The 23,773-nt window shown below is 34.1% G+C and overlaps 1 protein-coding gene across 2 annotated transcripts in view; it reads right to left on the bottom strand.

The window, feature by feature from the left end:
• The window catches only part of TUSC3 (tumor suppressor candidate 3), a 112,035-nt gene that overhangs the window by 8,737 nt on the left and 79,525 nt on the right, over positions 1–23,773 (bottom strand). Inside the window, exons 7-8 of one of the 2 annotated variants that reach the window (XM_014873517.2) lie at positions 13,777–13,840; positions 1,255–1,329 (exon numbers count right to left, since the gene is read on the bottom strand). In XM_014873517.2, coding sequence (XP_014729003.2) covers positions 1,255–1,329; positions 13,777–13,840 — 139 coding nt within the window. Of the gene's footprint in view, positions 1–1,254; positions 1,330–8,250; positions 10,797–13,702; positions 13,841–23,773 lie in introns of those variants that run through there. The other variant, XM_088163429.1, reaches the window with a different exon arrangement.

The raw sequence follows: 23,773 nt of genomic DNA, 5'->3' as shown, positions 1-23,773 counted from the left end.
TAAAATTTCTACAGTTATTTTGAGAAAACTAGCCATGTACAAACCTAATAAACACACTTCATTATAAAGAAATCACCACTCACAAATATGATTTCCAAGCATGGATGAATAAATTGGAAGCATGAACGGTACAAGGAAGATACACAGAAAACATTCACAAAACGGCCACAAAGAGCCTGAATTTTTACTGCAGTCCATTGATATTTCACTGTGCCTGTGCTCACAGGCCCAGATCTAAGATCATATTCCAATTAAACTTATGTCACTGTATCCTTTGACACCACTGTTAAAGCTAGTTACTGTAGAAGATATTCAGAATTAATGACACATCTACAGCTTGTGGAAGGAGACCCTCAAATCACTAGAGATTAGAGAGATCTAGCCATTCAACCAGCTATTATGAAGAGTTCTAGAATGCTATTTAAGGAAATAGCTGGCCAGCCCTATCTGCAATACTGTGTATTAAAGGGAAGCTAAAGAACTGATCTCAAAAGAAAGAGGAGGCAGTGTAGGAAATCTGGTATCTTCCAAAGACCTTCAATGGTTTATATGAGAAAAATAAGTTAGGTGATATAAAAGGTGCAAAGGCAGCTGGGCATATTTGTTTCAACCTATGTCATACTCAGTAAAACCTTGTTTGATATAACAGGAAGTTTGATTCTGGATAAAACACTTTCATATTGCGTGTTTATGTAATTCATTGACAAAAAAATCTCACAAATATTCGGAGTAATAACAAAATTCAGAAAAACATAAAAATTGCACTTCAAGCTAAATATCTTTAGACATTACAGATTAGGATATGTTCTGTATTATACCTACTGCTGGGTTTCCACCTTCCTCTGGAGACACGATACTTGCAAGACTACCAACTAAAAGAATTTTCACACTCTTTTGGATGCTGTTATCTTAAATGCCTAAATTCATTTTGAAAACTGTTTTGAAACTCTTGTTCTTTATATCACTGACTTCTGATATAATTCAAGAGCTAAAAAGCATTTATACAATGTAGTAGAAATACTGTGTCAAGCTGTACCTTGGCTGAGAATGCTTAAAGTATATTTTTACAGTTACTACTTCATGTGAATGCAGCTTTATCAACAGAATGTTTGTGGTCTCCTCTTTTCCAAACAACTAAAGGTAAACATTGGTTTAAGGTCCAGACCTTCTGAAAACTTAATCATATATTCACTTGTAATTTCGCAGTGTCTTTTAATTGTCTAAGCATTAGCTTAGCTATAAAGTACAACTTACTTCTCCTTTTTCCAACATCCCCTTTGGAGGTAGCAGCTTCATTCAGGAGTACCATTCCCATGGTGATAGCAGCATCTGTATTGCCATTGTCAAGGAAAGCAGCAGATGTGTGGATACCTCAGAAAGCCACAAAGGTACATCTATGAACTACAACTTGCAGGTTCATAAAACGAAAGAGGGTATTGATATATCACAATCTGTACTGTGCTGATGCACTCACCTGTGGCAAAAATGTGTAGGATTTTTCTTTGTGCATTCTGGATTTTTTAAAAAATGAAAGAATGTTCAAGATGCTTTAAAGGACAAATCATCAAGTAAGATGCAAATTCTGGACACCTATGGAAATAGCCGTTTCCCAGTATTTTAAAATATTCTGTATCTTGGTAGCAAAGGATTTTAAAAAATGAAAACTGTAAGATCCAGAAATCATTCACTGCAATTGCACACAATTCACTGGTTATTTGACACAAACTGAAGCAGTTGGACTGGTTTATCTTTCTCTGCATTTAGATAAGACATTAACTCCCTCTTTAGTGTCATATTGCTTAATAGTTTAGCAGAGAAACATCTCAGAGGCAAAGTCCTCAGTCACTCTCAGTGTTTTGTTGCCTCATTATAACTGTTACAAATGTGAACAAGTACATAACGATAAAACAATTTCACTAATCTAGCAAGCTCTTAAGCCATTCTCTTAATTGTTTATTTGAAACCATATAAACAAAAAGGAATGGTTACTACTGTGCATAACATCTGTTCTGAAGCAGAAGCAAGCCTGAATGCCACTTTGAAGCAGGTGTGAATTGTGAGAGTCATAGGTCACAATAGCAGGAAACACAAGCTTCAACACTTTACAGATGGTCAAAGAAGGTTGGAGTTTTCAACATTACTTAACCCAGGAATGATGACTACAAACTTCCAGAATAGGATGTTTTTATTTATGCACACAATTCAAGAAGATACTTCAAACGTGCTAGATCCATAAGTAATATCTGCATCTTGTAACATTACACTTATACTAATTGTAATCTATTATTATTTTTTACTTTAGGACTGTTCAAAATTAGGCCAAAATGTTCAAAGACATCTGAAATTTTCACTGTAAAATTTTAATTGAGCTGAGCCTGAGCAAAAGGATTTAGAAACTGCCAATGCTAACACAATCACACTTTATGGAGATGAGCAGCCTGATTCAGGTTTGACTTCCAAGTTTTATACACACGAACTGAGAAAAGTCAAACTAAGAACAACAAGACTTTAAAAAGTAAATATCAATGGTGAAAGATGGCAGAAGCAAATAGGCAACATGAAGAAACTTCTTTGACGTAGACATCAACCTACAGTCCTAAAGTAAGCTCTAATTAAAAACATGCTAGTAGTTCAAACTAAATTCCTCACACATGTACAAGCTGGAAGGCACAGAGCCAGTCTATGAATAACTGGTTACATTCAAGTCTTCCATAAACTTATGACTGCACTTTATAAAATATTAAAACAAAAAAAAGCAAAATATTCTGAGAAAAATTAAGCTTGGAATCCATGGTACAAAAATTGCTTTCTAAAAATTTTACTTGTTAAGATTTATGTTCACGAACATTTGAGACTGGGAATCTCCTGTTCTACTGCTATGCTTCCAGTAGGAAAAAAGAACTGGTGAGAATGTCATGAGAATTATTAAATTCTTTATTTTCCAATGTTCCAAAAGCATAAATATGAATTCATTGATGCAGCTGTCACAAAACGGGCTGAGAAAAAAAAATCCACATATATTTTTACCCTATTAAAGAAAGCCCCTAAGGTAGCATTATCTAATAATTTTATTTTACCAATTCCTCATTTAGAATTATTGTAGTGTTTTTCTCCTGAGTTTAACAGTCATGGGAAAAAAAAACCTAGTCCCAAGATGTAAAGGTAACCTACCAGGTCCTCTTGGGGAAGTGCTACTTTTTGCAAAGGTTTTGAAATGCCCTGTAAATGTGTTTTTTTTTGTTTTGTTTGGTTGGTTGGGTTTTTTTTGTTGTTGTTGTTTGGGGGTTTTTTTGTTGTTTTTATTTATGGGGTTTTTTTGTTTGTTTGGGTTTTGTTTATTTTTTTTGCTTGATTATCTCATGCAGTATCAATATATAATGTGGTTCTTTGCTACGTCCCTTACCTGGCTGCTTCTGAGAAACACACCAACCAGCCACGCACTAAAAAGCCATTTGGGAGACATCTCTTCTGTAACACAGTTCTTATTTTCTTAGACCATGAGTTTAATTCACTTTTCTCACCATCAGGAACAACAGTCTCACAAAAGTAAGTTGTTTGCTCTGCAACTGAGAATTATAGATCTGTAACCACCTGAATTTTGCTGGGCTATTTTCCCCCCCTCTCTTGGAGCTTCACATCATTACCCCTAAAGCTTTCCTCATGCTGTCACTATTTTTGCTTCAGTTGTTGCTTTCTAACTTAAGTCATCACTGCTGTGCTTTCAGCCTCATTGGCTGCCTTTTACCTTCAATGACATCAGCTTCACAGTCACACTGAAACACTGTGTTTGGTACTTGCCTCAGCTCTCTGATGCAAAAATAAAAATTTAACCTGAGTTGTCATTTTGATACAATAATTAGCTTTTTCCTACAGAATATATAGCTTGTTACTATTTTTCACTCATTTCTAACATTCTGTTATGCCTTTACACTACTTTGATATTCTACAACACAAAGCAACAGTACCAGCTCTGAAAATAATCTTTTACAGTATCACAACTCTCTAACGGTGCAGAATGTAAAATTTTACTAAGTGGTTACTTGGACAGTTTTTCATCTGCAAAAAAATGATGTATCAAAAGAGGTACTTATTTTCCAGTTCCTCTTTATCTGCCTCACTATGCATTATGAGACTATTTTGAAAAGATGAGGGGAATGTGGCACTCAGATAAACCATGGCAAGCAAATATTTTAAATTCAGATGCTCATGTTTTCTGATAAATATATACCTCTAGTGACTTTTTTTGGTGTAAATCCTGTTATATACCTTCTCCAATTATTACACTTTTACATAAGAAACTTCTGCTTTTCCTTTTCCCAGCTGATACATGTTTTTCATAAAAATTGAAAACATATTATTTACATAGAGATTTTGAAAAGGTGTTGAATTATGACAGAGGAAGAACAATAATTTTGAAGTAGGATGAAAAAGACAGTGATCATCATAATTTATAAGCTTATACAAAAAATGATCAGCAGCAACAGAATAAAAAATTCACCTCGAAAAAAATCAAGATATTTTATCAGAAGTAGGGAAAAAAACGAGACCATCACATCCAAACAAAACAAAACAAAACAAAAAATATTGGATAAATAAAATCCAAAATTATAGATATCCTAAAAAGTGAAACTAATTGCTAGTAAATTTGGGATATTTATTATTAGCATACTTTAATTGAAAATTTAATTGCAGAATGCCCAAAAGGAAGAAAACCTGATCATTCCAAGGTTTATTAATGTAATATATAATTTATATCTTTACATCACAAATTTATTCTTAATTGATAGTAAGTAAGGAATAAAGAAGGAGAGAAAATAGCTTGGCTAGCATTTGGTTACTTTCATGAAAAAATTTTGGTGGTCTCATTCATATTCACTTGTATTTCTGCCAAGGGTGCAAAATCTGGCATTAGCATTACAAACACATAAAGAAACAACTACCTTTTAAAATGCAGATCACGCAGTTGCTTAATAACACATGAGCAAGAAAAACTAGAGAACAAAATATTCACCCACTTGAGCCTGTGCTCAGTTTACTGTTAGCTAAAATGGGGATAGATTATCATGCAATCTTTAAAAATTGCTGGTTCAGTTTATCAGACATGGAACAAATAAAAGCACGTACTTTTTTGTCAAGAAGTAATATGATCAACAGAAAGATCTACAGTGGTTTTGTCTCCTCTCTCTCTTTTTTTTTTCTGGTTTTATTTTTTGTCAGTTTGGTTTGGTTTTTTGCTGGGGGTGGTGACGATTAGAAATTCTTTGCTGGCCCCTTACAGGAGGGCTACTATGCTGATCATCTCATTGAAGACGGATGATTCCTACATCAGAAGTTTATAAAGCAGAGAACAGTCTAAAAATTATTTATTTGACTATATATTTATGGATGAATTGTACACAATCAAACTGTATTTAAGTATTTTTTAATGGTCTGAAGTCCAGTTGTAATGATATTAACAACAACCCTGAACATACTTTTTGTTTAAAACCTTTTGGCTTCAGTTACACTGACTGTTTTTTCAAGAATTTTAGGAAGTATTACACAAGTCTTAGCACCAGAGTTCTCTCAACTCCTTGAAATATGCATCACACAAGAGTCAAGTAGCTCAAAGTTTGCATATCAACCACTGAAATACCAACTATACTATACCACTTTCCTTTTTGATGCTTTTTCATCATTTTAACAGAGCAGAGAATAGATTTCATACTAATATGGAATTTCCTATAATGAAAAAGTTTATTATTAATTTTATTAGTTTCAGCTTCAATTTATGAACCTGTCTTTATAATCCAGAGATGATCTGATGGAACCATTGCTCTTGTGGTGCTCTTAGATACCTGAGACTGGAATGGCCACATAAAAGATTCAGAAGAAGAAAAAGACTCTGGGATCTGTTTTAATTCAGCTGCAAAATGGAGCACAGAGATACCTGATTAAGTTTGTGTTAAATCATTAATCAAACATTCGGAGTTTTTCAGCCTGATTTACATCCTAATTATTCACATTTAGGATCAGCTAAAACTAATGCTGGGGAAATTATTTTTACATTTATTATTTATGTCCTTTTTGGTTGTATAGATTACATCTGATGAAATTCCAGGTTTAGTCATGTCCACCTTGCAAATTTTTATAGTGTGGTTTGCCCCACATATTTTTCTAGCTTTACTTATATTTTGTAATCCATTTCCTTAAATTTTCAAATATATATTTCAAATAAATATTTAAATAACAAAAGTATAAAAACCTCCAGAACAGACAGATGTATAACAGTACTTTACTTTCATTAATGTTAAGCATACCAGAGAAAAAATTAAATGAGGGAATTTCTTAACAGTTTAATTTAACTTTTAAACACAGATACCATTCCTAAAACAAACTTAATTTAAGCTATTTTTAAGTATTTATGAGGCAATATAGTTTTCTCAGTATTCTAACATTGTATTACAAAGATCTACCTTATTTTAAAGCATTTTACTTCGAACACTAGACCTAGTATGTCTCATCTGTTTTCTAGCACGCATTTGATACTTGCATGCAGACACAATCTCTCTTGCTTTCCCTAAAAACCTACAAATATTTTTGAGAATATCACACATTCTTTTTCTACACCATAAGTCATCATCAGTAGGAGTCTAGGCTGCTGTTTTACTCTCCATCATTGCTAGGATCTAGGCAATATAATTTATTTCTTAGCTGAATGCACTGGAGGACTACTCCATTCAGTGAAAGGTATCTGTGGATCCAAAAGGTAAAACATTTAACTTTGGACTACATTTCTGCATCTTTTAGCCATTCAAGCAAATGTTTCTTTACCATTAAAATATCCATTAAAATAATTAACTGAAGCCTAAATAAACCCTTAGAAATGTCTTCAGCCTGTGGTCAGTGAATGCCTGTTGTGTGGACTCATAGTCAGCTATCTGCAAAAGGCAAATAAAAATGGGGCAATTGGCAGAGCAGCTGACAGCTAAATTAGCTTTGCAGGGGTCTGCACTTCCACTGGAAAATTTTAACCAGAAATTGAAAATGGTTGAAAATCACTGAAGTTCAGAGTTGGTAAATTCATGCAGAGGACTCATGCCATATGTGAAAGTACTTCACCAATTCCAGTGAACTGTAATTAGCAGATGAAAGATTATGAATTACGTTTCATGTTGTGTTAACAAATGCCCAAGTGTAAATTTAAGGTCTCTGCATCCCTCTCTCACATTTAAGGGACCTTAATGTCTTTTCTAAAGGGTGATATTATGCATTAAGGTAAAGCAGTAGGAGACTTAGGTAATATAAAACTGTCTTGATTTTTCTAGCTATGATTTCCTCCTTATGCTTCATTACATTTAGGAGGAATCAGACAGCTTCCAGAAGAATCAGAATAACTTACAAATTTAAAAGGCAGTACTGACAGCTAATGAAAGTAAATAATAAAAAATGTGCGGGCTGTTCTGCTGCTTTGGATGTTGATTTCCAAAGTTAATTAAGAAGCATTTTTAAATATGCTATAATGTGTATCCACAGTGGTCCTCTTTCTTTCTCTCTTATCCTTAAGATCAAGAATACAATAACCCTGTCTCACTGCTTTAGTTACCAACCTCATTCACTTTACCATATAATTTCTGGGGAACACACAACTAGTTGTGCATATTGATGCACAAGTGATAGAATCTTACTACTAAGAGCTAAGTGAGTATTCTGACTGACTTTTGACTCAAAATATCAGATTCTTATGCTCAGTGACTCTGACATACAGAAAGTAATCTCTTTACATTCATCCTATGGAAAAGTTTCTTCACACCACAAAGGCACCTAATACATTTAATTTAAATTCCCTCTGTAGGACAGGAAGTCTCTTTCATAATAGGTGTCATCTGAATGCTACCAAAAAGGTTTGGTCTTTTCCCTTTGCATCACTATCTCGTATACACCTATGCAGCTGTCCCATTAAACTTTGCCTTGGGAATTCAAATTAGGAAACTGAAAAGACATTTCCATTATTACTTAGGTGCAAGTGTTTAATCAGCATCAATGCTAAGTTTAATAGTAACAATAAGAAAACGTACCAGGTTAATCATAACTGCTAATTCCTATAATAATGGCGTAGGTTTATCACCTGTATAGGAGATACAATAAATATATAAATAAATAGTTTGCTTAATAACTGAAACTCCTTCAATAATGAAAATATTTACTTTTAAATTTACCCCTTATAGTAAGGATTCACTGTCACTACAAAAGGTAAAAAACTATGACATATTACGTTCAAAGCAGTTTTATTTCTCCAGGGAATGACATAAAAACTTGATGAAAATTCATTAGAAATACTGAGTAGTGTCTACAAAAAGGATGAATAAAAGAATTTAAGAAATCTTTCAAATTCAACACAGCCTATCCAACATTATTATTCCTTATCTTTCTTGCTGTATCTTGACACCCAGAGAAATATTTACAGCTGAACACTGCACACTTCAATGCCTTTCTGGTTATAGCAGTCACATACACTATCTGTATTCAACTGAAGTTAATTACAACAGTAATACTGATTGGGCAGTTTACCATACGTCATTTCTCTTAGGCAATGACAGCTCCTCATTCCAAAGTTATCTCTCTTGTGTCTCTATGTTTTCTTAATAACTCTAGCAGCAGTACTTCAATATCCTTGTCTTTAGTTCCTCTTTCTTGTCTCTCCAAAAATGTCACACTACTCAGAATTTAAAAAATTTTATTAGTACCCGATCATTTCTGCTGACTCTTCTTATCTGTGACCCAATTTCTGTCAGAAGAGGGTTGCAAGAATAGACACCATAAGCCTGAAATGTCTTCTGCTTTAGGAAATAGTAGAATTTTTCAAGTTGGAAAGGAGAGAAGATAAGTATCTTTGGTGATCTCTATAAAGCTCCAAATAGAAGGGAAAAAAGAGAGAGAATGGACTATTTCCCATTATTTTTATACTATAGTCACACAGTATATTTCTTGTGCAAATAGGTTAAAAATATCTTAAAGGAATAAATTCTGCATACTACATGAAGTTTACACTGAAAATTAATTGCTATAGAATATTATCCCACAATTAATTCAAAAAAATGATTAAAAAGAAGTAAGAATTTATTAATTGATGACTAGAACCTGTAACATTCTTTATGGTTGATCTGGCTGAAAAATCCCTGTATCGTTTATTTCATTTGGTTATTCTGTTTTGCACAATTTTTCCCTATGTTCTAAAGTCATTGCTGCACTAATACACGTGGATGCAAACCGATGATAACCTGAGAAAATGTTAAGACTTTATTGCTAAATCAAAATGTGTTTAGATATGTGCTCTTTTTGCATGGTAGAACTGGATATCTAGCACACAATTAGACTGCCTTACCAGGATGGCAACTGTGAACAGTTATTTCTTTGTGTAAGCTATGTAGTCCTAGGGTCCTTGGAGATACTCCAACTCCTCAAAAGCAAAACCTTGAATTGCAGACTGCACAATGTCTTCCATGTTCACAGCTCCACATATGTTACTGCTTTTATATAACTTATCAAAACAAAAATTCATTAAAAAATATGTATTCCATGTTTTTATGTAAATAAGTTTTCTTTGTGTCATGTGCCATATTTATTCTACAGCAGTTATACTTCTATTTCTGTAATGACTTTGATAAATTTTCTACTTCATCAGAAGGTCTCTATACTGAAAAAAATCTAAAATCCCCCAAAATATTATGTGTGTAAATTGAACCTAGTTGCTTGAAGCCGTGATTTTCAAGCAGATGTGGGGATATATATTACAAAACACTTCCTTCCCAATTGCATATGATAGCAAGGCTTTGTTGTTTCTTGGGAAGATATAAAAATTGGCAAATTTCAAAGAAAACTGAAAGCAGATTGAAAAGACCAGCATATTTTTATGGATATAACCTCAAATTAAATTTATACCTAACTCTTATTCCATATTACTTTTTCTCTGGAAATAATGATAAAAATATTTTCTTTTTAAACACTTTTTTGAACCTGTCGATTTATGGTGAACAAAGAGGTATAATGTGGCATACGTAAAAGCAAACTTGGCTTTTATTTTATTCCTACTCAATAAAAAGCTAAATCATAATGGATCTCCTACCTCTGTTCCACAGAGTGTTCTGTTCGTTTTTAATGAAAGCTTCACTAAAGCTATTCCACTAATTCTATAAGGCTGGCAATAGAAATCCAAAGGGAAGCCAAAATGTTACGTCAGACAAGATTGTAATTCATTCCAGAATGCACCATGAACTGTAGTCTGGAATGTTCAGACTGGATGAAAAGCAACTTCACATCTGAAACTGCCCAGAAAGATTATGGGATCTCTATCCTTGAAGTTTTGAAAAAATTGTGCCAGACAAAACCAAGAAAGACAATCTCCAGTGTTGGTGATAATCCTTCATTAACAGGAAGATTGCAGCATGTGGTTTTCTGAGACCCCTTTCAACCAACACTTACATGATTTCCATTATTATTTCCTGAAGTCAAGTCTCCAAGACAAAGGAGAGCCAAAGAACAAAACTGAGTAAGAGTCATCTTGTCAGCATAATACAAACTGTTCAAAGTAATAGCCTGGAAGTCACAGAAGAGTATAATATACAAGCACCACGATATCTTGGAGGTATTTTCCAACCTTAATAATTCAACCTTGATATCCAACCATGTCTTTTCACTGTTCTCTCCTACATGCTCATGAAGAATTGCAGCCCACAGGAAAGGCTCACACTGGAGAAGTTCGTGGAGAACTCTCTCTCATAGAAGGAAGCAAGGGAAGAGTACGATGAGTCCTCATCCTGAGGAAGAAAGAGAGGCTGAGACAATTGTGATGAACTAGACACAACTTCCACTCTTCATCCCCTTGCACCACTGTGGGAGGCCAGGTAGATAAATCAGGAGTAAAGTTAAGCCTAGGAGGAAGGGCGGGGTGGGGGGAAAGTTGTTTTAAGATTTGTTTTTTATTTCTCATTACCTTTCTCTGATTTGATTGGTAGTAAATTCAATTAATTTCCCTGAGTCTCTCCCTGTCCTTATCTTGAACCATGAGCCTTTTTGTACATTTTCTCTCCCCTGACCAGCTGAAGAGTGACTGAGTGGCTTTGGTGGGCCCCTGTCCAGCCAGGGTCAGCCCACCCCTAGTGCCAATTAAGCTCACCCCTATTACCAGTCCTTGGTGAGTACACTGGATGTGGATATATATACCCGGTAAGTAATCAGTAACTTCGTATAGATTTTACTGAACTTAATTTTGCTTTATTAAATTACTTAAACTGAGTATCTGACATTTTCACAAGTCCTTCTTACTCAAGTCCTAATTATGTAGCTACAGCATGGAAAACCAGATCTTTATATAGAAATCATCTAGCAGATGGGGTAGAATCACTATCTAAAACAAAATACAGAAATGAAAAGGAAATTCACGATTTTTCATGCAAGGTATTAAAAATTCACTTTATAGAGAAATACAACATTGCATTTCAACATCTGGCGAGAAGTGACAAGCTTACTACTACAAAGTAAAAAGAAGCAACCAAATGAAACATGTACATTACTGGAATACTAATGTCCTGTTTTAAAATTCAATGTATCTTCTAAAGGATAAAATAAATCTGGCACTTTTTTTTTCTATTTCCCACATTTTTTAACAACACTTTCTGAATTAAAAAAAAAATGAAGAAGCAATTGAGCAGCTCATAATTACTAGCAACATGGAAAGAATAAAGGAATATTAATTTTCATAAGTAGCTGTTAAACTCTGTCAAGATTTCATGTGAAAGATTTTGTGAAATTTGTGTGTGACCAAAAACTCATCTCAATAGTATTGAGCCATGAAATGAAATCTTAGAGAATTCTTTCTGCAAGTGGTAATGAACAACATCACTGAAAGGATTCTTTGAGACAGCTGCATTAATGTAGCTAGCCAACTTCCTGGTTTAAAGACAGTATCTGCCAGCAAAAAGATATCACTTTCATGCCTGAGTCAGAGAAAATGTATCATCAATAAAATTTTTGTTTATTTTTAATATTGTCTGGTTTCGGGGTTTACTTTTCTCATTCTCAAGCAGTCAATGGGATTGTTTTAGATAACAGATTTAAACTGTGGCAATTCATGAAGAGCAGAAAACCGTGAAAACATAAATTGCAGCTCTACAAAGGAAAGCATAAAGATGATACCAGTAAGATGCATACTCTGTCTAATAAACAAGAAACTTTTCACATGAAATGTGATAGCTATCTCTGTGTACTTTTTTAAAAATGTAGCATTTAAAGAAATAATCCCTGAGTTTTGACTTGGAAGTTTTCAGGTGGAAACTCCACACAGATGGATACTCCACAGCCCCTCTGGGCAACCTGCTTCCGTTTGCACATCCTTACAGTAAGAAGCATCTTCTTGTCTTCAGACTGATTTTCCTGGTTTTCAATTTTAGTCCACTGCCTCTTGTCCTCTCAACGGGCACTACTGAGAAAGTCTGTTCTCCTTCCTCTTCATCTCCTCCAATGAGGTATCTATACACATTGATGAGATCTCTCTGAGTCTTCTCCAAGTTCAACAGTTCCAACTTCCTCAGCCTTTTCTTACAGGATAATCCCCTAATCATCTTTGTGTCTCTTTGTGGGACTTGCTCAATTAAGTCTGTAATATTCCTGTACTGGGAGACAGAGAACTGGAAACAGCATTCCAGTCCAATTGCAAATATTAGATTTGCACTGCAAAATATGATCAAAAGTTTGAAACTAAATTAATAATGGCTATTTATGAAGCATAAAAGGTTTCACAGGTAGCAAAATGGATGCCAGGCAAATGAATGTAATGTAGGTGTAATGATGGTGTTGTCTTTGGATAGGAAATGCCAAAAATGAAGGTAGATAGAGAAGTTAGAGAAAGGGCAGGTTTTAAGTCAACATAACTTCAGAGAGAGAACAAGAGAGTAGCCATGATCATAAAACTCGGATCCATCCATTACTGCAGATTGGGAAATATTATTTTCTTTTACTTCTTCCCTTCAAAGAAAGGTATTTGTGATAGAACAATTAAACTTCAAAAATGGTTAATGATGATTAGAGTTCGCATTCAATGAATAAAGCTGTTAAGAATCAGGGTTTAAAAAAACCCAGAGAGAATATGAGTTTTTCTTTTAAGGAAATTTTATTAAAACTTTCATTGAAAAATACCCACCCCCTCTCCAGAAAAGCTAAACTTAACTTTCTCTGACTCAGTAAGACTGAAAGAGTAAAAGTAGGTCTCAAAGTCTTTCTGTGAGGAGGTGACATCAGAAAAAATGTGATTGAGTTATTTGTTTCAAGAAGTAGTCGTAAACTGTTTAGATTAGCTGGGGGAAAAAAAAAATCCAAGTACTATTGGAAGGACAAATCATCTTCATGCACAGCTGGTAAATTTCTGTATGCCTTTCTTGTAAGCAAAAAGAACTAAAATTATTTTTTATTGAATTTTTAATTATTATAAGAACAATTTAAAAAATTAGAAAATCAGTTTTTGCCACTGGAAAGGTAACATTGAAAAGAAAAAAAATTAAGAATAGTAACCAGGCACAACACTAATAAAGGAGATAACAAGGTGCACATAGGTGAAAAGCAATGCCAATGTTACCTGGCAATAAATAGCAACAACAATGAATATTATTTCGACATATAATAAGTAAGCCAAAATACAATACCTGCTTAAATGTTCAATGATACTCACTGCCAGAGCAATTTTATTTAACACACTGTGCCTCATCTTGTTTTTTTAATATTTATCACCAGTTTGAAGGATACTCAGTAGAAGAATAATATGTGACTCTGCCACAAACTGAGCCTGGCTGCTTCCATGTATGTAACTCTGTAAAATAAAAATAAAAATAATTCCTCTTTAAGAAATCCACTGAAAATGGCACAGCCAGATATGTGAGAATAAAACCGGTTTTGCAGAAAAATGCAGACGGCAACAGCTAGAAATTAACAGCACAGTTTATGTATGTAGCTTTAGTAAAAAGGAATGTTAGAAATTTAGACAAAGCACATATATACAGTAAATGTAATGTTTCAAACATGAAGGCATTAGGCTGGGCTATTTTTCACACTGCTGCTACTGTGGAATAAGAAAATGCATTTATTTGCTCAGGTGACACAATTTTTCAGAAGGGAGGTGATAAAATCAAGGGCATGCCACAGCATGGTTTTTACAAAAGTGAAAACTGAAGCCTGCCTTAAACAAATCATTCTGCTTTAGTCTTTCTCAGATTGAGTGAAGTTTCTTCATACAAAATCTATTTTGTCTTTCTCCAATAAGGTAAAATTGTGTCTATCAATGCATAACCTATCTTATTTACATGGAAATGTAAAATAAATGTTAATACTAAGTCTAACACAGTCTACTGCCCTCTATCCCAAATAACTATTGTTAATGAGCTCCCTTTGTACATTTATTTTAAGAACCTGTAGTGTATTAAAGCTGTTAGTGTTTATTGTTAACTACCTATGACAGCAATAAAGAAAACAAAATTCTGAAGGACTTTCAACATGCACACAATGAGGGAGATTCTCTGTCTTCCTCTCCTGTATCATCTACAAACACTGAGTACAGTTTTCCATAGCATGCCAAGTGAAATTAAATACATCCATGTTCTGAAAGAATTATTTATATATATTTTTCTTAGGCATAGATAAAATTTTCACCCTAACTAAATGGAAAGAAAAATGGCCACTAGTAAGGTAAAGAAACAGAAAACTTTTTGTCTTAAGTCTGAATGCAGGATTTTGTTTATTTTTTTTAAACTCATACGTGTTGCTTTAATACAGTTTATTCTGAATAATTCTGGCTTAATACCATCCTTGCCAGGATTCAAAACAAATGCTTCAGCATACAAAAGAATGCCTTCAACCAGACTAGTTAAAATCTGGTTGATGTTGTGTCAGATCATGTAATTTATATTTACTCAAGTAGGTTTTTATCTCTTGTTTTCAAAATTCAATCATATTATGCTCATTGAAATAACCAATTCAAATCTAAACCAAGGAACACCTTCATGTAGCTGAAGTTTCCATTTCTCTCTTTCTTTCAAGAGATAAAAATCACAGATCTCATAAGTATATCTCATTGATACATGTCTGATATGACAGTGAGCCAAACTGCATGTCTTGATTTTTTTTTGTATGACCTCTTATAAATTCCACTAAGGCTGCATATACATATACACACACACACACATATATATATATAAATACACAAATATACATATCAGAATGGAAGGAAATAAGAATATTCACATTAATAAAAATTAGTGACAAAGTTTAAATACTTGATAGATTGTGTATTCTGATTCAGTTGTGGTCATCGTCCTATGAATAGAGACCCTCTGTCATTATTTCAACATTACACTGTTTTCTTCCTAATAGGAACGAAGAAAGTCACTTCCAAAAATTTTATACTCCTTCTGATGACAAAAACCTGTTCCATGCTGGGAAGGAATCATATTCTGGGTGTTGGTCTTCATTGCCCCTCATAACTTTATTTGAAAATATCACTCAAGATTGTGTGACTTCTGGTTTCACTTGGGAATTAAAAGTAACTACACAGAATTTTATTAATGAAATAGGACAGTTTCATAACCATGTAGCTGTCAAACCTGTACAGTAATGATGGTTTTAAAAATGTCAGCAAATACGCTCTCATCTCTGAAAATTTCAAACATGATTTTTCAGTGGCTACTAACACTTGAAGAATTGACTAAAAAAGTATCTTTAGGATCTTAATTATCTAAAAAATTATCATTTAAGGATGATCAGAGTTTGCAGGAAAACCAGTTTGCAATACTGTCCATGCAGACTACTTACAACGCAAAGCTGAAACACCACAAACACTAAAAGCTTTAAAAAACAAATTAGATGGTTACTGCTTTTGAAATCATATTCTGATTTTAAAAAGAAGAAAAAGAATCAGAAGAAATTCTGATCTTAAAAATTTTATGTCAAGTTTTTGAATGTTAATGAAGCGATATAGTGTTTTAATGTAATGCACTAGCAGGCTTGGTATCACAATAATATAAGGATGAAGCTGTGGGAAAGATATTCTCAAAAATCTCTCATTAGAATAACAGAATCATAGAATGGTCTGTATTGGAAGGGACCTTTAGAGGTCATCTAGTCAAATCCCCCTGCAGTGAGTAGGACCATAAAGTAGATTAGGTTGCTCCTGTTCAACCTGACTGAATGTTTTCAGGGATGGGGGATCTATCACCTCTCTGGGCAACCTATGCTGGTGTCGCATCACTCTGATAAAAGTTTCTGCCTTGTATTTTGTCCAAATGTACCCTCTTTTATCCTTTGTCCTATTGCAACAGGTCTAAAACATCTGTCCCCTTATTTCTTAAAAGATCCCTTTAAGTATTGAAAGAATGCAAAAAGGTCCCCCCAGAGCCTTCTCTTCTGATTCACTGTTAATCACTGTGATAAAATCTTAATAACAACAAAGAATTTAGAGCAGACTATCTTTCTCTGCCTGTTGGTTAAGTTAACAGAGCAATTAGTTTTATTACACGATGCAAAATACACATATTTGTATCAGAATTCAAAAAGTCTCTCAAAAGATAAAAGTCCTTAGGAAACAAAATAATGAAAACAAAGATATACTCATTATCAATATTAATTAGGTGAAAGGTAAGAGTCATAGCTGCCATCTGATACTCAGTATAAAGAAAAAAATATGAACTAGATACATTGTATTTGTAAATGAGCCTTGAATGACTCAAAGAAAAATCTGAAACAAAAAAAACTAACAAAAAACCTACAATATTAATTTCTGGCTAAATGTCTCATAGGGATCCATGTTATAACTGTATTTCTTTAACTGTGAGTTGCTAAAGTCATAGCCTTGCTTACAAGGAAGTGGAGGTTCTTTGATTTAGTGCTGGAAATCTAATGTGAATATTAAAAACCTAGTAGGAGACAATTGTTACACTTCCAGAGAGGGGGCAGAAATAGATAAAAGCAAAGGGAGTAGCCACCTTGAAAACAAAAGCCAAGTTTCACCTTTGAGAGGGCAAGAGACCTCAGGTCAACAGAGAGAGCTGAAGTAATTGAAAGCAGTAGTTGAAAGCCACTCTGTTAAAGTATTAAATAAGGCAGATGTTAACTGTACAGTATTGCCTTAAAAAAAAATCATCATTTTTTGCCTTAAAAAAAAAAAAAAATCATCATTTTAACTATCAACTTCTCTGTTAAAGTATTAAATAAGGCAGATGTTAACTGTACAGTATTGCCTTAAAAAAAAAATCATCATTTTTTGCCTTTAAAAAAAAAAAAAATCATCATTTTAACTATCAACTTCTTTGTTCTATTACAAATGTTTGTAGGTAGATTATTCTTAACAGTTACCTATCAATAGATTTGTGTATGATCAGTAGGGTCCTCAAATTGCTTCCCCAAGACATTGCTCTCCAAGAACTCAAAGCAATAGCATGGCACAACCCCTCTATAGCTATGGGCCAACTGGAGCAATGCTTGAAGTACAGAAAGTGACAGACTATTCTAGGGGGGATGAAGATTGACCAAAATAATTTGCATTTGACAATGTATTGTGAATCATCCCATTTCTCATGAGGAATGGATATTAACCACTTCAGAAAAGAATAACAGGGTGTGGTTTTTTCCTCAATGAACCTTCAGACCTACTTTCTAAGACAAGAAAACAGAGTAGAAGTTTTCAGAAGACAGAAGAACAATATTTAATGTAAAAAATTATGGCAAACACCTCTTCTTGAAGACCGAATGGTGAGAACCATATGGCATTTGTCTTTGTGTCCTTCCCTACAAGCATATGACAATACTTGGAGGCCACTTGAAGCATGGATTATATGTGGATTGATACATAGTTATGCAAATGTACCCCCCCACACCAGTTCCATACACTGCAATGGCCACTGACTCAAGTTTTGAAGTTCATGGCCATCTGTGGTTTATGCTTACCTAAAATAGAATGTATTTAAAGAAACATTTTTAAAGGACTATTGAAGAATTACCTTTTAATCAATTTTCAAAGTAAAGAAAGGAACTGGTAACATGTGAGGTTTCTTTATTTTCATACTACTTCTTTCCTTCTGTAAGAAGACTGCTGAATTGACCCACATGCAAGGCACTCATTCTCATGAAATATTATTTTAAGCTACAAACCATTAAAACACTAAGAAGTACGATTTCTGGTTTTGCTATCTTTTCTGCTTTTGGACACTGAATCCACTTAATATTTGGAAACTCTGAAGTCTGGCTGCAAATGCTTTAGGCAAATGCTTTAAATAAATTCATTAATAAACTCAGATTTTTCTTTTTCATTTTAAAGGCAGCAGGAGAGAGAACCAGATAAAATTCAAAGATAAAGTCTGTCAGAAGAGAGGCAACCATAGCTTGAGCAGAAAACCGGAAAGCCACACAATTAACCCTGCCACACAACAGACAACAGCAAATGTCATGGTGGTAGAACTAACAGGGGAACCAGAGCCTGAGTAACTTAAGCTACACTTTGAACAACCAGTCCTTTTCCAACCCCAACATTCTCCCTTCTCAGGTCTTATTTCAAAGGAGCTACTTGAATTTTGAACTGAAATAAACATATCCCTAAAACAGGCCATTTTCTTTGGCAGCTACAAACAATTGCTAAATGCATGCATACTTTTACAAAACTGTGTTAAATGTTTATCTACTATTCATAAACTCATTAAATATTTTGTGTTACTGAACTGCAGATGGTACACACACACACACACATATATATATATATATATATATATATATATACATATACCCACACCAGAATACTCAAGGATAACAGCAATGTGATATCCTTTTAAATTTCTCTACATTCAGCATATGTTTGTGATTTCTCTTCAAGAGTGATAGTTGTCATGGTTCAGTAATATACTTAAGGATAATCTGTGGTCTTTTATTCCCTTCTGTTAATGCAATGTAAACAACCCAGAAACAAAGGAGAAATAAAGCCTCTACAAGTCATGTGCTAATTCTGAAGGCAAGAAGAATTTGTGGACTACCCGAAATTAAAACATGATTTCAGGTGCTTCAATAATCTGTCTAAAACAAACATCACGATGTTTATTTTCCATTAGTATGTACAGGAAGGATGCTAGAGTGAAGGAAGCTGATTAAACTGAGCTGGATTTAGTAATAGCCTAAAATACAAAGCTACTTCATGAAGTATAATTTGGGATATCTGAGAAATAACTCATCCTGAGTTTATGAGATATGACACACATCTAATTAAAAAGTGTATTGAAAACTGATCAAAAGCAGACAATTTTCCTAATAACCATTCTTGAAAATGATGAGCTGAATTTGGATTATATGTTGAAGAAATCCCTAGATGGAGTCTGTGCCCCGAAGGACACAACAGGCCAAGTTCAAGTTAATATATGCAGGAAGCAATGAAACAACAGAGTAGTTAACTGCCCCAAAGAGAGAGTTATGAATTCCACACCATTAGGACAAGCACTATTAATCTGTCTTCTTTCCCTACATTAACATTCAGGGTGAAATTCATCAGAGAAAGGAACATTACAGAAGGCCACGGATTACTTAATTATGATTGAGCCTTTGGAATGGCATATTTTAATTAAAGACCACCAATTTTGCCAAGAACATGCATTAGACACAAGCAGTTGTTATTTTCTCTTAATTTAGAGGGAAAAATAACTGTGCAACATTCTCTCTCAATTCAGATTTTACATATTTTCCAAGTCCAGGAATAGCAGGACTTTCAGCAGTATTTAAATGTTTAAAAAGCAGAAGTTCTAAAATGTTGTCTCAAGATACCATTTCAAGACCTTTTCATTTTAAGTATGAATGCAAGAAAAGCTTGAACATTTTATAGAGGACAAATGATTCATTCAGTAAAGCAAACACTTTGAAACCAAACATCAAGGTATATAAATAAACGTTTTACAGTGTGATTTCATGATCACACCTGCATTTCTCCAGGCAGGTTTTCTTCTAAGCAAATTATGTAACTCTTCAAAAGTAGCTTAAACTACCCAGCAAGATTAAGAATAAAATCTTATACAGCTCAAAAGTCCAAGCTTTCTGACTCTGTTACTGCAGTCACCTATTTACATATTAAGTGTTCTAAAACCAGTACAGTTTCACATAGCTTCACTTGAAGCATGCACTCCAAATATGCTTTTTAAACTCCTACATAGCAGTATTTGCTCAGTTCATACAGGCAAATCAGTTTTAACTTACTTACAAATTCAATAGGGTTCCTACGAAGTTATTGACCTCATCAGGTCTGCAAAAATTTCAGAATAGAAGCCTAATCTAATTCCCTGCTTTCCTTCCATCACACAAGATACTATTATCTGCTGGGGATAGCACATGTTCAGTGACCTATTTTCCTTGTAGCAGCCAACCCTCAAAAGCTCTTCTTGCGATCAATGATATGAAAAGCCATGAGATGATCCTGGTTTGGGCCTAAGTTATTCACATGTGTGAGAATGGCTACAAGCCATCTGTTAGCATATGGATGCGATTTGCCAAATTAATAATAAACCTATTTTAGGGACAGAGGGATGTAATATGGGTATGAGTCTATTTTAGAGAGCTTAACACTGAATATCAGTACATAAATATATGAAGACCATCTCAAAAACTAAAGAAAGACAAGAAGTCTTGAAGCTAGGTAATTTACTAAAAGAAACCTCTGACTAGTCCAATCACATACTAATACTCAATAGGAAAATGTCCAAGTATTTAATAGGGCAATTGATTTTACTGAAGATAACCAGATATACAAGGGGCATCTGGAAATGATGCTTAATGGCTTCAAAAATTAATGCAGTATTAAACACAAAATAAATCTAAACTCACTGGTAACAGAAATCCTAAATAAATGAATTTGCATTTCTAGCAAAATAAAGACCATATATGACAGTAAGAAATGTGCAGTCAGCTATTTGAGACAATTTTTTTTTTAGGAATCCTCATTTTACTTAACAATAAACAGAAAAAAAATAAACTTTAATACTAACCCAGCTGAAATAAACTATTTCTTTTGAACAGTTATTAGCTTTATAAACATATCTAACTCAAATATAAGCCAACAGTTCACCAGCCTGGTGAAAATTTCATGTATTACAATCCTAGCAAGCAATCTCTCTAAGCAACGTCTACATGAAATGCCAGCTAGCTCATTTATAGACCAGCAAGACCAGAACTAACAAAACAGCTCAAGCGTACGCACCAGCACATACAAAATGGTGAGGAAGAGACAGAATTATTAGATGTTGTATTTACGTACTTTCAGTAATTCTATTCAGTTTACTAAAGCACCTTACTCTAAGAATTAGTATGGTATCTAGAAAATCAACTGTATCTCAAACAAAATTCCACGTGTTTATTATTTTTTAGCATCCTTGATGTAACAGAAAGTGCAAATGTTCAGACTCACTTATGACCATAAATCATATCAGCCACATTTGATATATGGGTTTAATAGCTGTGGATGAAATCAAACCTTTTTAAGGAAATATTTATCATTGGGTTTTTTTAAGGAATCTATGTAATACAGATACACACAACAGACTGTTTGATTCCCTAATTTTTAAATTCAATGAATACGAGTTACATTTTCTAGGCCTGAGCTCATTCCTGTGTTCACCATTGCTCAAACCAAAAACTGAGTCAAGAGACTCAGTTTTCATAGGATTCGCTGCCTGAAACAGCCTGTGCTGGCTGCCTTCCACCAAGTCCATCTGGCACCAAGCACAGAATATGATCTGGGTTTCCAGCCCTAGAACAAAAGTAGAGAAATGCTGCCTTACTTTTGAAGACTAGCAGGCTGGAAAGGGTAGCTATACTGCATTATTTAGGGTTTCTAGAAGTACTATCAAAGGAGTCCACTAGTAGAGATTATCTCACAAATCTAGAAAATGTAAACACTCCACTCAGATATACAGAGATTTTGATGTAACCTGCTGAAAAAGAATTAATTCTGGGGGACTTCTTCCGTATTTATTAATCACAAAATAATAAGAGAACAACACATGCAGCAAGCCTTCAAAGAATCATACTCTGTGGATTTCAGAAAGAACCCAGAACTTAAACCTCGTAGGAATAAAACATTGCTACCCTTACAGCCTCAATTCCCATGTCATATAATGGATGGAACAAATGCAACAAAAGTCTTCCCTCTAAACGTCCAATATGACACACAGTACCTAGGTGAGAGACTTCAAGAGAGATAAAGATTTCCAGGATCTCTCAAGCAGCATGTTGGTAGGCTGGGGAAGTTTGAGAGGCACAGCTCAGCCTACTTACCTAAGGAAATAAAATTTTTTGCAACTGTGATGCCTTGCTTAACAACTTGACTACTTTTTAATCAACTTAAGAAAAATGGCAAAAAAATCTCAGAGGAAGGTGATGCTCCTGCACATTTCATTACATTTCATTGGATAACCAAAGCAGTGATTCTACTGAAAGAAAAGCTGTGACTAAAGTTCAACTCTTAATAGTTGTTCTGGGATATGGACTGCTTGCATAACACATGGAAGTCAAACCATGATACTTCTAACTAGGAAACAAAAGAAATTGAGATGTTTTTCATGAACAGCATTTCTCTAAAATCACAAACATATGAGTAATAATAAGTATTTTCTGCACTCACAAATATCTCTACTTTTTGCCCTCTGATGCTGAGCACAATATGGGATAAATCTCATTGGTTTCAAAGAAAAAAAAAAGTTAAAGGCAAAGTATGCACCTAGATTCTGCCATATATCTATTCCACAGTGTGGAAGTCTGATGATCTTCACAAAATTGGTATTCCGACAAAGAATGGTCATGGTAAAACAGGAAAGAGAGCTACAGTATAGTAGAACAGAAGGTTTCCTTACAAACTACAGAGATGGAAGAGCTGAAACAGCCATTCAGCTAAGTGCACATTGTTGGTGTTATTTAAATTATGGTTTAGAATCTATGACTAGTGAAAAAAAAAAATTGTACCTTTAAGTTTCTATTTTCCTGGGTCTGGAATAATATTTTCTTTTGACAAAGAAATTACAGCCATTTTGGATAAAGGCTTCAGCATAACATCATATGTCTTTTCATAGTATTTATGACTCAAAAGACGTTTTTAATTTCCTAGTCAGGACCTGCAATATTTTCTCTTTTGAAATTTCAAAATGCTATTTCAATTGGATTTCAAGCTGTGAGGCATAGAAGGTAGTTTCACTTAAATATTGAAGTGCTGCAAGCAGAAATGAAGACAGATTACTATAACACTAGTTCCAAAATACACTGAAATCAAAGGGTTGTGAAAAACACAAAAAAAGTTTACTTTGTAGCAGAAGCAAGAGCAGGTGTAAATGCCAAATTACTTCAAAGCTACAATCCAATTAAGAATAATAGATGGAGACTTGGGAGACAGTGAATAAAGAGCTAAACATTTGCATTGACATCTGATGATAAGGAAATAACATTATGGCCCTTAACTACAACTGAAACCACAGATGATTGTCAGGGTCAGCAAAATGTTACTAAAATGGTGCTGTATACAGCTACAGAGATATCAAAGTTTGACCATAAATCAGGTGGGACTGAAATCCAGCAAGTGGAAGCCTATAAATGCAAGCCATACATTCATATTCCAGTTGTGTCTTGTCACCAATTAAAAATTTTTCTAATAGATATGGGAGCACAACATCCAATATTAATGCAGTGGGATGTTGAGAAGCTGGGTGTACAATACAGATGGCAAAAAATTAAAATAACTGGA

This window comes from Sturnus vulgaris, chromosome 4 (assembly GCF_052056855.1).
Source record: "Sturnus vulgaris isolate bStuVul1 chromosome 4, bStuVul1.hap1, whole genome shotgun sequence".
NCBI lineage: Eukaryota > Metazoa > Chordata > Aves > Passeriformes > Sturnidae > Sturnus > Sturnus vulgaris.
This window is presented reverse-complemented; position numbering and strand designations above follow the sequence as displayed.